Source organism: Phocoena phocoena, chromosome 3, assembly GCF_963924675.1.
Source record: "Phocoena phocoena chromosome 3, mPhoPho1.1, whole genome shotgun sequence".
In the NCBI taxonomy this organism is placed as follows: Eukaryota; Metazoa; Chordata; class Mammalia; order Artiodactyla; family Phocoenidae; genus Phocoena; species Phocoena phocoena.
In genome coordinates, this window is record NC_089221.1 from 127983897 (window position 1) to 127999453 (window position 15557).

Genomic DNA, 15557 nt, shown 5'->3' on the forward strand with positions numbered 1-15557 from the left:
ATCTTCAGTAAAATATTAGCAAATCAAATTCAGCAATATATAAAAAGACCAAGTGGGGTTTTGTAACACAAGTCCAAAATTTGAAAACTCAAATCAATGCAATCTACCATGTTGACAGTATAAAGAAAAATCACATGATTATATGGATCATAGACCTAAATGTAAAACTTAAAACCATATAGCTTTTGGGAGAAAACATAGAAGATCTTTGTTACCTAGAGTTCATCAAAGAGTTCTTAGATATGACACCAAAAGCATAATTGATAAAAGAAAAAATAACTTTGGAATTTATCAAAGTTAAAGCTTTGCTTTGTGAAAGCCATTAAGAGAATGAAAAAGAAAAGAAAACAAAACAAAACCAAAACACCCACACAGACTAGGAGAAAATATTTTGCAAATACAGAGGACTTGTATCCAAAATATATAAATCTCTCTCAAAACTCTACAGTAAGAACATACAAGCTACTTAAAATGGGCAAAGGATTTGAACAGGCATTTTACCAAAGAGGTTATACAGACAGCAAATAAACACATGAAGAGATGTTCTACATGATTAGTCATTACTGAAATGCAAATTACACCCACAGTGAGTCATCATGCTTGTTTATTAGAACAGCAAAAAATAAAAAGTATTGACAAGTGTTGGTGAAAAGGAACAGTGGAACTCATCCATCGCTGATGGGAATGTAAAATGATGGTCCCTTAGGAAAGCAGTTTAGTTATTTCTCATAAAACTGAACATACATTTATGATATCCATTCCACTCCTAGGTGTTTACCCAAGAAACTAAAGAACACACAGAGACCTGTACACAAATGTTTATGAAATTAGAACACTCCCTAACACCATACACAAAAATAAACTCAAAATGAATTAAAGACCTAAATGTAAGGCCAGACAGTATCAAACTCTTAGAGGAAAACGTAGGCAGAACACTCTATGACATAAATCACAGCAAGATCCTTTTTGACCCACTTCCTAGAGAAATGGAAATAAAAACAAATGGGACCTAATGAAACTTAAAAGCTTTTCCACAGCATAGGAAACCATAAACAAAACCAAAAGATAACCCTCAGAATAGGAGAAAATATTTGCAAATGAAGCAACTGACAAAGATTAATCTCCAAGATTTACAAGCAGCTCAATAACAAAAAAACAAACAACCCAATCCAAAAATGGGCAGAAGACCTAAATAGACATTTCTCCAAAGAAGACATACAGATGGCCAACAAACACATGAAAGAATGCTCAACATCATTAATCATTAGAGAAATGCAAATCAAAACTACAATGAGGTATCAACTCACACCGGTCAGAATGGCCATCATCAAAAAACCTACAAACAATAAATGCTGGAGAGGGTGTGGAGAAAAGGGAACCCTCCTACACTGTTGGTGGGAATGTAAATTGATAAAGCCACTATGAGAACAGTATGGAGGTTCCTTAAAAAACTAAAAATAGAACTACCATACGACCCAGCAATCTCACTACTGGTCATATACCCTGAGAAAACCATAATTCAAAAAGAGTCATGTACCAAAATGTTCATTGCAGCTCTATTTACAATAGCCAGGACGTGGAAGCAACCTAAGTGTCCATCATCGGATAAATGGATAAAGAAGATGTGGCACATATATACAATGGAATATTTCTCAGCCATAAAAAGAAACGATATTGAGTTATTTGTAGTGAGGTGGATGGACCTAGAGTCTGTCATACAGAGTGAAGTAAGTCAGAGAAAAACAAATACCGTATGCTGCTAACACATATATATGGAATCTAAGAAAAAAAAAAAGGTCATGAAGAACCTAGGGGTAAGACGGGAATAAAGACACAGACCTACTAGAGAATGGACTTGAGGATATGGGGAGGGGGAAGGGTAAGCTGTGACAAAGTGAGAGAGTGGCATGGACATATATACGCTACCAAACGTAAAATAGATAGCTAGTGGGAAGCAGCCACATAGCACAGGGAGATCCGCTTGGTGCTTTGTGACCACCTAGAGGGGTGGGATAGGGAGGGTGGGAGGGAGGGAGATGCAAGAGGGAAGAGATATGGGAACATATGTATATGTATAACTGATTCACTTTGTTATAAAGCAGAAACTAACACACCATTGTAAAGCAATTATACTCCAATAAAGATGTTAAAAAAAACCAAAACTCTACAGTAAGAACAAACAAGCTAATTAAAATGGGCAAAGGATTTGAACAGACATTTTACCAAAGAAGTTATACAGACAGCAAATAAACACAAGAAGCGATGTTCTACATGATTAGTCATTACTGAAATGCAAATAACACCCACAGTGAGTCATCACTGCTTATTTATTAGAACAGCAAAAAATAAAAAGTATTGACAAGTGTTGGTGAAAAGGAACAGTGGAACTCATCCATTGCTGATGGGAATGTAAAATGATGGTCCCTTAGGAAAGCAGTTTAGTCATGTGTCATAAAGCTGAACATACATTTATCATATCCATTCCACTCCTAAGTGTTTACCCAAGAAACTTAAGAACACACAGAGACCTGTACACAAATGTTTAGAAGAGCTCTATTCATAATTGCCTCAAGTTGGAAACGACCTGTCCCCCCAGGGACAAGGGGATGAGTGAACACTAGATCACAACTCAGCCATGAAAAAGAAGGTACTATTGATACACCCAGCCACTTGGATGACTCTCAAAGCAATCATGATGAGGGAAAGAAGACAATGTTAAAAATTATATTGTTTCTCTAACAGCCTCAAAAAGACAAAACCATAGTGGTGGAGAACAGATCAGTGGTTGTCAGGGGTTGGGGTGGGAGAAGATGTGAATACAAATGGGCAGCCTGAGAGAGTGTTTTGGGGGTGATGGAACTGTTCTATATTGGATTATGGTGATGGTTGTATGAATCTACACATGTGTTAAAGTTTATGAAACTGTATATCAGAAAGTCAATTTTAATGTATAATAATTAAAAAATAAAAACAAAAATAGAAAATAAAAGACAACAAGGTTATCAAATGTGAATAACCACCACTAGCCTCTCCCAGTTATACTTCCCCCATGCTGTGCTTTTAGTCATTCATTTAATACACACTTAGGCAGCACCTAATTGGTGCCAAGCAATTTGAAAGTAACTATGAAAGAATTCTGACTGATGGGAAGAACTCGAGACAGGCAGTCCCTTCCCCTCTGGGGTTGTTACGTAGGAAAATTTTCTTATCAATATATTTACAATGCTAAAATTAATATCAAAGCAATGCTCTGCTTGGAGAAGAAAGTTCTTTTCCCATAATAGCCTTGAGAGGGAGGGAAGGAAGATTTTAGAGATACACATACTGAAAGGAGATTCAAGGTAGGGTTTAGAGATACAGAAAGTGAACTAAGGTCCAGTGACAGACCCAGTTTCACGGGGTGTATTAGTATTAAAATGCAACCCTTCAAATTCCCAGGGCAAGGGCTTCAATTCTATTTCAAAATTGCGCTAATGTTGCAATATGTTTCAAGATTCTTAAAATTGTTCAGACCTCTGTTCTAGTTATTCCATTTCTGGGAATCTAAGGATATAATGTAAAATGTGGGCACATCTTTACGCAAAACACGTGTAGTGCAGTGTTACTTACAACAGTTAAAAATCTATATGTCTAGACTCACAGGAAATAAGGAAAACCATGTATGCAGTGGTCTAGATTTTACATTTTAGTAGCAGAAGAATTACTTGGAAACATGTTTGATACAATGTTAAATAAAAAGAACAAGATATAAAATTTTACATATAAAATAATCTTAACTGTGTTTTTAAAAAGATAAATAACTCTGGGGGAAAGTCATACAAATACTGATGATTAAAGAAAAATTGGCTTAACATTTTCAAGGTCAATTTCAATAGTATCAAAAATCTAGATAGGGCTTCCCTGGTGGCGCAGTGGTTGAGAGTCCGCCTGCCGATGCAGGGGACATGGGTTTGGGCCCCGGTCCAGGAGGATCCCAAATGCCGCGGAGCGGCTGGGCCCGTGAGCCATGGCCGCTGAGCCTGCGCGTCTAGAGCCTGTGCTCTGCAACGGGAGAGGCCACAACAGTGAGAGGCCCGCGTACAGCAGAAAAAAAAAAAATCTAGATAACCTTCCCCGAAGAAGCTATACAAATGGCCAACATGCACATGAAAAGATGCTCAGAAAAATTAGTCATTAGGGAGATGCAAATCAAAACCATGATGAGATACCACTTTGCACTCACTAGGATGGCAATAATAATAATAGCAACAACAATGGAAACTAACAAGTGTTGGCAAGGATGTGGTGCAATTGGAACCCTTGTGCAATGATGTTGGAACTGAAAAGTGGTGCAGCCACTGTGGAAAACAGTTTGGTGGTTTCTCAAAAAGTTAAGCATAGAATTACCATGTGACCCAGCAGTTCTGCTCCTAAGCGTACACCCAGGGGAACTGAAAGCAGGTGTTCAAGCAGGTGCTTGTACTGGTGGCACTGGTTCATAGCCCAGGTACCCATCAACTGGTGAATGGATAAGAGAGTGTGGGGTGCCCAGGCAATGGAATATTATTCAGCCACAAGAAGGGATGGAATAATTTTTAAAATGGGGGGAGAAAAAGGAATGGAGTGCAAATGCACACTGCGGCATGGATGAGCCTTGGAAATGTTATGCTGGGTGAAGGAAGCCAGATGTAGGGGTTGTATGATTCCATTTACATGAGTGTCCGCGGTGGCACAGCCATGAGACTCAGAGCAGACTGATAGTTGCTGGGGGGTTGGAAGGGTGAGGGTGGGGTTTGGGAGTGACTGCTTAGTGGGTATGGGGTTTGCCTTTGGGATGAGAGAGTTCTGGAAGTGGACAGTGGTGATGGTTGCAGGGCACTGTGAATGGAGTAAATGTCACTAATGGTAAATCTTATGTGTATTTTACCAAACTAAAAGATATATGTACATAAACTTTGCCATACCAACCCTACTAGGATGTTATTCTAATGATAAAATCATGAGTGTGGCAAAGATTTTACAAAATGAGGTTCACTGTGTAAGAATCACTGCTATTATAAACAATGGCAAAAGTTTGAAACTGCCGAAATGCCTAACCAGAGGGGCTCAGTTAAATGAGCGAGGGTACACACTGGAATGCTACGTAGTTACTAAAACTGTGCTACAGGAGTTTAATGACAAGATGTTAATACAGTTCAAAGTGAAAAAATCCATTTATCTCCTCCCCCCAAAGTGTGTGTGGGCACACAGATATATATTCTACGTAAATATATATTCTAGGTAAATACACACAAAAGAAGTAAAAGGGATCTATATCAAAGGGGTAGCAGTGATTAGTTCTGGGTGGAATTATACACAATTTAAATTTTCTCAGTAATAAAAATATACTAATAAATACTTGCTAAGTATCTTGTGAACTATCAGGGACTGTTCTAGATTCCTTCATCTACCTATCTATCTATCTAACTAACTATAAATTAAATTGTTTGATTCTCATAAAGACCCTATGAACAAGGGTTAACTCACTTCTTCAAGGTTACACAGCTGGTAAATGGTGAAGCTGGGATTCAAACCCAGAGACCATTTGCAGAGTCTGAGATCCAACCATTATGCTGTAAGATCTTTTTGTTTAATCCATACATTCTAAATTTTCTTTGATGAGCACATCACATGTAAAAGGAAAGAAAGTTACTTGAAAAAAAGAATCAACCTAACCATAAATTGTAAGAGCCGTCATCATTGTGGGGAAGGAAAACAGATATTTTTAAATTCTCCTATTTGTCAAGGTTTTCCAAATTTCCTGTAATGAATACAAATTGCTTTTAAAATGGAAAGGAAAACCACCTCTCAACTAAGGTAAAACAAAGGATGGGGTCAGATTTTACATGCCTGAAAGGACAAGTCGAAGGACGCTGCAAACTCCAGCCCTGAAGTGACCAACTGCTTATGGACCAGAGCTGGGAGGGAGGGGACAGTGGGAGTGCCGTGTGAACTCAGCTGGTGGAACAGAAGGAGTCCTTTCCACACCCTCCCAAGTGCATCTTGTCCTTACCTCTCAGGGCCTCCGCGTGCTCTCCCTCCAGGACTCTTCGCTGTTCATTCAGTTTCTCTCCAAGCTCTAGTTCCCTCTCCTTCTCCACCTGCGGGCGGAGGGTCCAGAGCAGGATGAGATTGAGTAGGTTCAGGGCAGCCTCACTTATTCACTCACCGACACTGGAGCCTTTTGGAGGTTGGTGATCAGAGTCCTACCCGCTGATCGGAGTGATGGGAATGACATGTGCGCAGAGAGGGCACAAGGCCGCCAAGACATAGCAGGTGTGGCTGACTTTGCCCTCTTTAGGGCTTAGAAGGGGGTTCCCAGAGATTTACCAGGTGGAAAGGGATTTTGGAATCTTCTAATCCTGATGCCACTGAGGGCAGGAAGCCCTTTGTTATGTTAGTGTTTCCCCACCTTTTATTGCATAGACTGAATATAATGAATTATATGCCAGCAGTTACAAATATTTGTTCAACAGATAAAGGACTCTCTTCCCGGCAAAACAAGTAGGAGATACTTACACCAACAATAAGAACAAAAGGTGGCCTCACTCTGGGATTTAACATGGTCAGCAGAGCAGGAGGAAAAGAGAGGGGCTAGGCCTTACCTTCTGTGCCCATTTCTTCTTGTCCTCTTCGTGTTGCTGGAGAATTCTGGTGAGAGCCTTCTGGTGCTGCCCAGCCTCCTCAGATGCACAGAGATGGACAGTTGTGGCTATAGGTGAGGGAGGAAAAAAACAATCACAGAGCAGAGGCTGGGACCAGGCCCAGCAGAGAGGGTGTATGAGGCTCAAGCTAAGGGCTGGGGAGCCTGTCTCCTCCTCAAGAATGGTCTCAGCTCGGGGATCAACCTCCAGGGGCAGCTCCTTAAATCTCCCTGGCTTTGGAGACCCTCCTTCATAAAGTGCAGAAGCCAGGGGTCTCATTTTGCCCCTGGGATCTATAGCAGAGCCGGTAACTCACGGGACATGTTCAGCCCATAAAGGTGCTATTTGCTCTACCCCAGGGGTCCCCAACCACCGGGATCTAATGCCCGATGATCGGAAATGGAGCTGATGTAATAATAATAGAAATAAAGTGCACAATAAAAGTAATGCACTTGAGTGATCTCAAAACCATCCCCCCGCCCCCGTCATGCCCCAGTCCTTGGAAAAATTGTCTTCCACGAAAACGGTCCCTGGTACCAAAAAGGTTGGGGACGCTGCTCTACCCAATATCTAAATTAAAAACAAATAGTGGCTGATGCTTAATAACTGGGCAGATTTTACTTAATACGACAGATTTCCAACTTATCTTGAAGAAGCCAAAGAAGTGGCGGTGTGTGCCTTAGTGTCAAAGCAGGAGCTGGGCTGAGGGCAGCTGCCTTCCCCTCCGTCCAGGATGTGGCTCTGCCCTTTGCTCACAGAGGACGCGTGTAAGGGGCCACCTGGTCACACACGTTACCTGCTGGGCCCTGTGTCTGAGTGTGTGACCCCTCACCTTCAGCATCCCCCGAAGCGGAGGGCAGAGAGGCTGCTGTGAACAGTGAGGAGACGCAAACAGGAAACCCCCAAACAGGCCTGGTGATGCCACTCTGAGTCCAACAGGCTCTGGGTCTCACCTAAGGCAGGGACCCACCCTCTCGGGGCTTCAATTAAATCAGGATAATGATAATACCTACCTCATGGGGGCTATTGAGATAGTTAAGTCAGAAAACAAGGGCGATAAAAATAACAACAGCAGGTAAACAATAAAGAGCGCTTACCATGCTCAGAAACACGCCCAACTCTGTTCCAAGTATCTCACAGGTATTACTCACTGAATCCTCACAACCACCCAGAGTGGTGGGCACTGTGATTATCCCCATGTCACGGATGAGGGAACTGAGGGACAAAGAAATCATGCAACCTACGCAAGATTACCCAGTTCACAATCGGGATAAAGGACTGTGAACCTACACGATGTGATTCCACAGCAAACATTCTGAACTACCACCTTGTTCTACCACCTTATGCATAAAAAGCAGTAATTGTACAATAGCCAACACGTGGAAGCAACCTAAGTGTCCATCAACACATGAATGGATAAAGTAGATGCAGTATATACATGTAAAGGAGTATTACTCAGCCATAAAAAAGAATGAAATTCTGCCATTTGCAACAACATGGATGGACCTAGAGGGTATTATGCTTAGTGCACTAAGTCAGAGAAAGACCAATACTGTATGTTACCACTTATATGTAGAATCTAAAAATCACAACGAATGAATTTTAAAAAGCACTAAGTGTAGTGCCAGGCATTTGGAGGTGCTCAGTAAGTACTCTTCATTGTTCACTAAATGTTCTCTAAATATTCCTCAGTGTTCATGACAAGCATTGGAGGCTAATACTAGCACTGTTAGCATTATTATAAATGTAGTAGTAATAGGGACTTCGCTGGTGGCACAGTGGTTAAGAATCCTCCTGCCAATGCAGGGGACACGGGTTCGATCCCTGGTCCGGGAAGATCCCACATGCCACGGAGCAACAAAGTCCGTGTGCGCCACAACTACTGAGCCTGTGCTCTAGAGCCTGCGAGCCACAACTACTGAGCCCACGTGCCACAACTTCTGAAGCCTGCGCACCTAGAGCCCGTGCTCTGAGAGAAGCCATTGCAATGAGAAGCCAGCTCACTGCATCGAAGAGTAGCCCCTGCTCACTGCAACTAGAGAAAGCCCGTGAGCAGCAATGAAGACCCAACACAGCCATAAGTAAATAAATAAAAGGAAATGTAGTAGTAATATTACTACAGAACTTCATAGGCCAGGTTGGGTACAAGATATGACGAGAAATGTGAGGAAACAGGCTGTGGTCAGTCCATCAGATAGGAAGTCTGAGCCCTGGGTCCTGGGTGGAGGCAGTGGTCATGATCAGCTCTCATAAATCATCTGGCTCGGGGTCCCAAACGTTGGTCAGCAGTACCAGACTGGCCCCAACTGGGGAGAAGCTTATTAAAAAGATTTATCATCACTAACAATGCAGAGTCTTCAGCCCCGATCCCAGAGATCCTTATTTAGTTGGCCTGTGGTGAGGCCCCAGAATCTGTACTTTTGAAAATCACCCACCCCAGGTAATTCTTATGTACATTCAGATTGGAGAACCTCTGAATTCTGACCCAGTTGCTTATCTGGTACTTGAACTTCATCTACAATATCCCTGACAGCCTCCAGGTATTAATGAAACACTTTCAGAGATGGAGAGCTCATCCTATTATGAAGTACCTCTGATGATGTTAAACCAACAACCACATGAAAAATCCTTTGAGATTGAACTGAATTCTGCCAGCCTGTTTCTGCTACATTGAGGCCCTAGTACTGATCTCTGGGTCACTGAACAAGCCTCATCTTTCTTCTCCATGAGGGCACTTCAGTCACTTGGAGAGAACTGTTGTGTTTATTGCAACATCCTCTGTTTCTTTAACTGTTCCTTCAAGACATGGTTTCCAGATTCCTCACCAGCCTCATCTTTCTCCATTGTACTCTCTCCAATTGTTCTGGATTCCTCTGAAAATGTATTTTCCAGAAATGAACTCAGCACTCCAGGTGTGGTATGAATAGTCGGGAACAGGGAAGAACTATCACCTCCCTGATTTTAGACATGATACTCCTATTAATGTAACCTAAGTAAAATCATGTGAGATAATTAAATAGCCATATCATGTCTGTTGATTATAAAGTAGGAAATCTCATAGATGTCAGGGAGGGCATTTACAGGGCTGCCTACTCACCTGTGTCACCATTGAGGGGACCCAGTTCCTGCAGCTCTGGTTTGGGAGGCTGATCTGGTCCTTGGCACCTCTGGAAGAGATGAGACAACAGTGAGGAAGAAGGAGAAGGTAGGAGGTCAGTGTGAGGATGGATGCTATGGTAAGATTCTTCTAAAGGCAAGACAGGAATTCCAGTCGTGCCAAACCCGGCTCTAGGCCCAGTTCACTTAGCTTCCTTCCTCACCATACCGAGGGAGCACTCCCTCTGTGGGGAAAGGGTTCTCAGAGCAGAATTTCTCATCTTGGCCAGGGAAACCCTCCGCGGGGAGTTTGATGCTGGTTGGTCTCTCCTTAGATTCCTTGGCCACCAACCATGGGCACCTCTCTGCCCTTATCTTCCTTCTCTAGGGACTTGGCCAGACCTTCTGCTATTACCCTCACCCCAGTTATGGCCTTTAGGTGTCCTAAAACTTCCTAACTCCCAGTTCAGAGACAATTCCCCTTCCCTCTCGGGGCTTGTGGCTACCACAACTTCCAGCCAACTTCCCTGTATTGAAAGCAGAGCCTCAAAGTTCGAGCCATGTTTTACTATGCTTCTTCTCTGCTAGAAGGGCTGTTTCCCCAACTATAAGGAGACAGCGTTACTTAACGTGACAGATGGGGGTGAGATACTGCAGCCAGGATGTACCAGGCACTATGCTGTCTTATCTATACTATCTCAGGTAATCTTTAGAAGGACCCTGGGAAATTCGAATGCCCCCCAATTTAAAGATGACAAGGCTGAGGCAGGTGAGGAGTCCATCAAGGTAAATCAGGGGACAACTGGCAGAGTCAAGTATTTGAGCCATACCTAGTGGGCACTTTAACCAACCTTGGCCAGTGTGGGTTGAATCTGATCATAGGAGAGAACTGAGGCAAAAGGGCCTTCTGTACCACAAGGCAGTGTCAGTGGCTCCCAGATTTCAGTTTCCATAAATAATATTTTGAAATAGGAGAATTGATATGGGTTGACAAGAAAGGATGCTGACAAAAATTTTTTGCAGACTATCACTATCATTTCATAAAACAGAAGACATTTTAACCTTCCAAAGTATATTAAGGAAAGCTCAAGACAGTTCTTCCAGGAAAGGTGAAGTAACATCTTACTCAACATTACACACACATTCACACCTTTAATTTTCTCATTTCACCCCAGAGAGGTGAAAAGTTGGTCAAAGTCTGGCACTGGCCACTGGACCAGGATCTGGGGTAGAAAAAAAATTTAAGCTATTTTGTATACTTTTCAAAATGCTCTAGGATGTTAGCTAGACTTATTGTGATCATTTCACAATGTATATAAATATTGAATCCTTAGGTTGTACACCTGAAATTAATGTTACTTCTCAACTATACCTTGAAAAAGTGTTCTGATTTAAAAAAAAAGATATTCTAGGCCCCATTTTATTTTTATTAATTAAAATTTATTTATTTTTGGCTGCATTGGGTCTTCGTTGCTGCACGCGGGCTTTCTCTGGTTGCGGTGAGTGGGGGCTACTCTTTGTTGCAGCGTGCGGGCTTCTCATTGCAGTGGCTTCTCTTGTTGCAGAGCACGGGCTCTAGGTGCGCGGGCTTCAGTAGTTGTGGTGCATAGGCTTAGTTGCTCCACAGCATGTGGGATTTTCCCAGACCGGGGCTCAAATCCGTGACCCCTGCATTGGCAGGCGGATTCTTAACCACTGCGCCACCAGGAAAGTGCCTAGGCCCCATTTTCAAAATCACTTCAATAAGTCAGCCTGTGAAAAGGCTACGAAAGCATTCAATTGTGAATTATCATTGTAAAGGAAAAGCTTTACTTTTTTCTGTAATAATAGATTACTAAAATAAAAATTATTAACAATTTCCTGAACTTGAGAATGAATGAAATGCTGCTAGAAAGCATACTTCCGGTTGAGGAAGGAAGAGAAGGGAAGGCTTCTAGAACATTCTGCTCCTGCCCCACAGTGCCTGGCACAGGGCCTGGTGCTGCGTGAAATCCCGGCAAACTGAGCAAGGCACAGTGCTTCCCCCAGGCCCTGGTCCCCACATCTGCTCAGTGGCTGGCACGCCTGTCACCCTCCCTCCACCCACCCTGTGAAGTCTCCGCCCTCCTGCCCATGGGAGAGGGGACGCCTGGCCCAGGCACAAGCTGTCAACACAGGATTCTGGGGAAATGACAGGAGGCAGCCTCTCCACCCTGGGCCGGAGGAAGGAGGGAGATAAACATCAACGGTTGTCTTGTCCCTGTTGCCACCACTGGTTACACTAATCTGGTCAACTTTTTTATGAGAGTGAGATTTCCAGAATTCCAGTCTTGGCTTTTCCACAAATTTGGACAAGTCTCCTTCCTCCTCCGGACTCCCACTTCCTCCTTTGTGAAGTGGAGGTGAGGAGGTCTTAGTTTCACCCAACGACGCCCATGGCGTTCAAACTCTGAGTGTCTGATTTCAGATCCTCTCAACCGTACTGAGAGGCAAGGGTTATTACAAGGGAGGAAACTGGAGCTGGGGAGGTAAGACACTGTCTAATGGGACCTCGATGTCAAAATCAGCATAAGAACAAGGTCTCAGAACAGTAGAGACCAGAACAGTATGGTTAAGAACTGTGGGAGTCTAAAATCACCCAGATCTGGATTCAAATACTAAATCCAACACCGTGTGACTACATGGCCTCTCCAAGCCTTGGTTTCCTCAGGAGGTTATTTTAAGGATTAGATGAGATAAGGCACCTATAACGTCTGGCATATTCTAAGATCTCAAACATGGCATTATGACAGTTATCACATTATGTTTGAAAAGCACGGCAAGAGCAAAGACGCACAGTGCTTTCCTAGATCTTCTGGGCTGCCGTTGGCCTCAGGTTGCCTGACAAAAGTTCATAAAGCTCATGAGAAACTGTCTTCTCCCAAATAACCACCACAGAAGGTGGAAAACTCTTCTCCACTAACAGCTTCCAGACCTTAGGCAGGACATGGCCTTGTGCTTGAGTCTCCAGATCCTGATGGCACCCCTGCCCCCAGAATAACTCCTTCAGAATGACATTCAAGACTCATAATCTGTCCTCACTCTACTGTTCTCTCCATTTTCTTAATATTTAAATATTGGTAAACATCTTTTTCCAATTATAGTGGTAATAAATAATACATATTTATTCATTATTGGAATATTATATATACTTTCTTACATCTTACTTTTTCAAATATGAGCATTTACTACATGGCATTAAATATTCTGTAAATATATTAATTTTAATGACTTGAGTATGACATCCTTACAGGTGAATTTAATCATTTAATCAATAAACCACAGTTGAATGGTTTTTTAATCCATACAACCTCCACTGGTTTTAAATCATTAATATTACTCAATATCTAATTGAGTGTTTCATTTTCAAAATAGTTTGCAAGAATATGTTGACCGCAAAGAATTTGCTTTTTAAAAAAAATAATGCCTTCATGTATCTCCTTCCACTCTCTAACATTTCTATGAAGCTCCCACTTTGAGTAGCTTTCTGATATTTGTGATCTAACTGTAAAATGTTATTCCCTCCCACATGTGAATAAACATAAATCCAGATGTGAAAAAAATATCCACATCTTTTTTTTTTTCACATTGAGGGAAAAAAAGTTGAGGGACTTCCCTGGTGGTCCAGTGGTTAAGACTCCGCGCTCCCAATGCAGGGAGCACAGGTTCGATCCCTGGCTGGGGAACTAAGATCCCGCATGCCACAGCCGAAAAATAAAATCCACTGTTGAATATATACATTATTTCCATTTTTTAATTTCCAAATCATGCTTTAGAGAACATACTGATTTATAAAATTTTTCACACATCTAAAATTACTGGCTCTGCCTGTGCTCTGCAACAAGAGAAGTCACCACAATGAGAAGCCCAGGCACCGCAATGAAGAGTAGCCCCCGCTTGCCTCAACTAGAGAAAGCCCGCGTGCAGCAATGAAGACCCAATGCAGCCAAAAATAAATAAAAATTAAAAAATATATATATATAAGATTAAAAAATAATAATAATAAAATAAAATTACTGGCTCTACTCTCCAGAAAGTTCTATCAATTAACTCACCCACTAATAACACACAGAAGGCCAGTTTCACTACAACCTTGTCTACATGGACTAGTGTCTTTTTTTTTCTTTAATTAAAAAAATTTTTTTTCATGTTGACCAATTTGCTAGGCCAAGACCAAACCAAAACAACCTACTGTGCTCCTGGCCGCAAGATGCACAACCGTGTGTTCAAGACCATCCCAGCATGACACATGGTCAATAATTTCTCAGGCTTCCAGGCCCCGCTCATATATTATTTCTACTTGGTCTCTCCCCAGGGCTGAGTTAGCTCCTATCAGCGCTACGCTCCAGGGCCTGTTCAGACACCTATGTGAGTAGCTACCCAGTTACCTGTACTTCTGCTAGTCCAAGGGGCTCCCTGAGGACAGGGACCATTTTTGAAATCGACTTTGGATTTGCCCCAGTATCTGTTATGATGCCCAGAACAATATTTCTAGGAATTTCCAGGCCTAATAGAGGGTCTCCTGTATTAGAACCACCTGAAGTCCTTGCTTAACACAGCTCCCAGGCCCAGTTCTAGACCTACAGCATCCGAGGGTGGTGTGTGTGTGCGGGGAAGCTCTGATCTACCAACCCATCCAGGTGATTGTGAGGCTCGCCAAAGCCTGAGGACACACAGCCCGGAGCTGAGCGGGAATCGATAAGCAACTACTGCATGGAAAATTCCCACGGTGGGGCCTTGGCTACTTCCTCCTCAGAGGTCATGGAGCAGAGTTCACCCTGCAGTGGGAGAGGACAGGAGCTGGGAGGGGGCCACAAAAATTTTCCCTTCCAAAAGCAGAGTGGGGCAGGCCTCAGACTGGGAGGGGCATCCGGTCTGAGCTCTGGAAGAAGGATGGCAGCTTCCTGTGTCAATGGAAACTTGGGCGAAGAAAGCTATGAGGTGGCAGCTGGCAGCATGGGATAGAGGGAGAACCCAGGACTGGGGGAGAGGCCAGGAGACCCAGGTTCCAGCTTCACTGTGTGACTTGAGGGAAGTGCTGTCCCCTCTCTGGACCTATCTGTGATGGGTCAGGGTTGGAACAGATGTTCTCCTCAGTCCTTCTGGGCTCCAGGGCAGCCCTTCAACTAAGAGGGCTGGAAACAGGGCCCCTCTATCTTGGTGACATGCACCGTTCTGGGGCCCAGCTCCTTGCTGTCAAGCAGACCAGAGCTCTGCTCTGGGGTCAACCAGAAGCAAACCTGGTCCGCGGTAGAACACGGCTCCGAAAGCAGACAGGGTCCAGGCAGAGCATGAGGACAGGGCCCAGAGCCATGAGGAAACCAGGCAAGCTCGGACTGGGCCTGGTGAGACCCTCTCGAATATGCTTGCATTTTGGAGGGTAAACTGACCAAATGGAAGGTGTGCAAGAGTAGCTGACAGGATGTAGTAGGAGATTCAAACCAAGTGACAGGAGGGACTGTTAACAGTAGTTATCAGCCTCGAGAATAGGCAAAAAACAAAAACAAAAAGAAAAAACTCTGGACTCCGTCTTCAAACCTCTGCAGGACTGCCATGAGGTAGAAGCTGCTGGTGTGTAGTCCACAGCCTTGAAGGGCAAGATGGTGTCCAAAGACTAGAAGTTTCAAGTGCAATATGAAGAATCTCAGAACTGTCCCAAATAGAGATAGGCTGCCTTATTGGAGGGTGGGGTGGTGGTAGTGAGCTCTCTGTCACTGGTAGCATACAAGAAGAGGCAAACTTCATTTTGCAGGTTGGACTGACTGAGTGATCTCAGAGGGC

The 15557-nt window shown here is 43.1% G+C and overlaps 1 protein-coding gene across 1 annotated transcript in view; it reads right to left on the reverse strand.

Moving 5' to 3' along the window:
* Nucleotides 1-15557, reverse strand: part of CCDC69 (coiled-coil domain containing 69) — a 38329-nt gene that overhangs the window by 9660 nt on the left and 13112 nt on the right. The window contains exons 3-5 of the mRNA XM_065873733.1: nt 9760-9829; nt 6624-6730; nt 6032-6119 (exon numbers count right to left, since the gene is read on the reverse strand). Of these exons, the coding sequence (XP_065729805.1) occupies nt 6032-6119; nt 6624-6730; nt 9760-9829 (265 nt within the window). The remainder of the gene's footprint in view (nt 1-6031; nt 6120-6623; nt 6731-9759; nt 9830-15557) is intronic.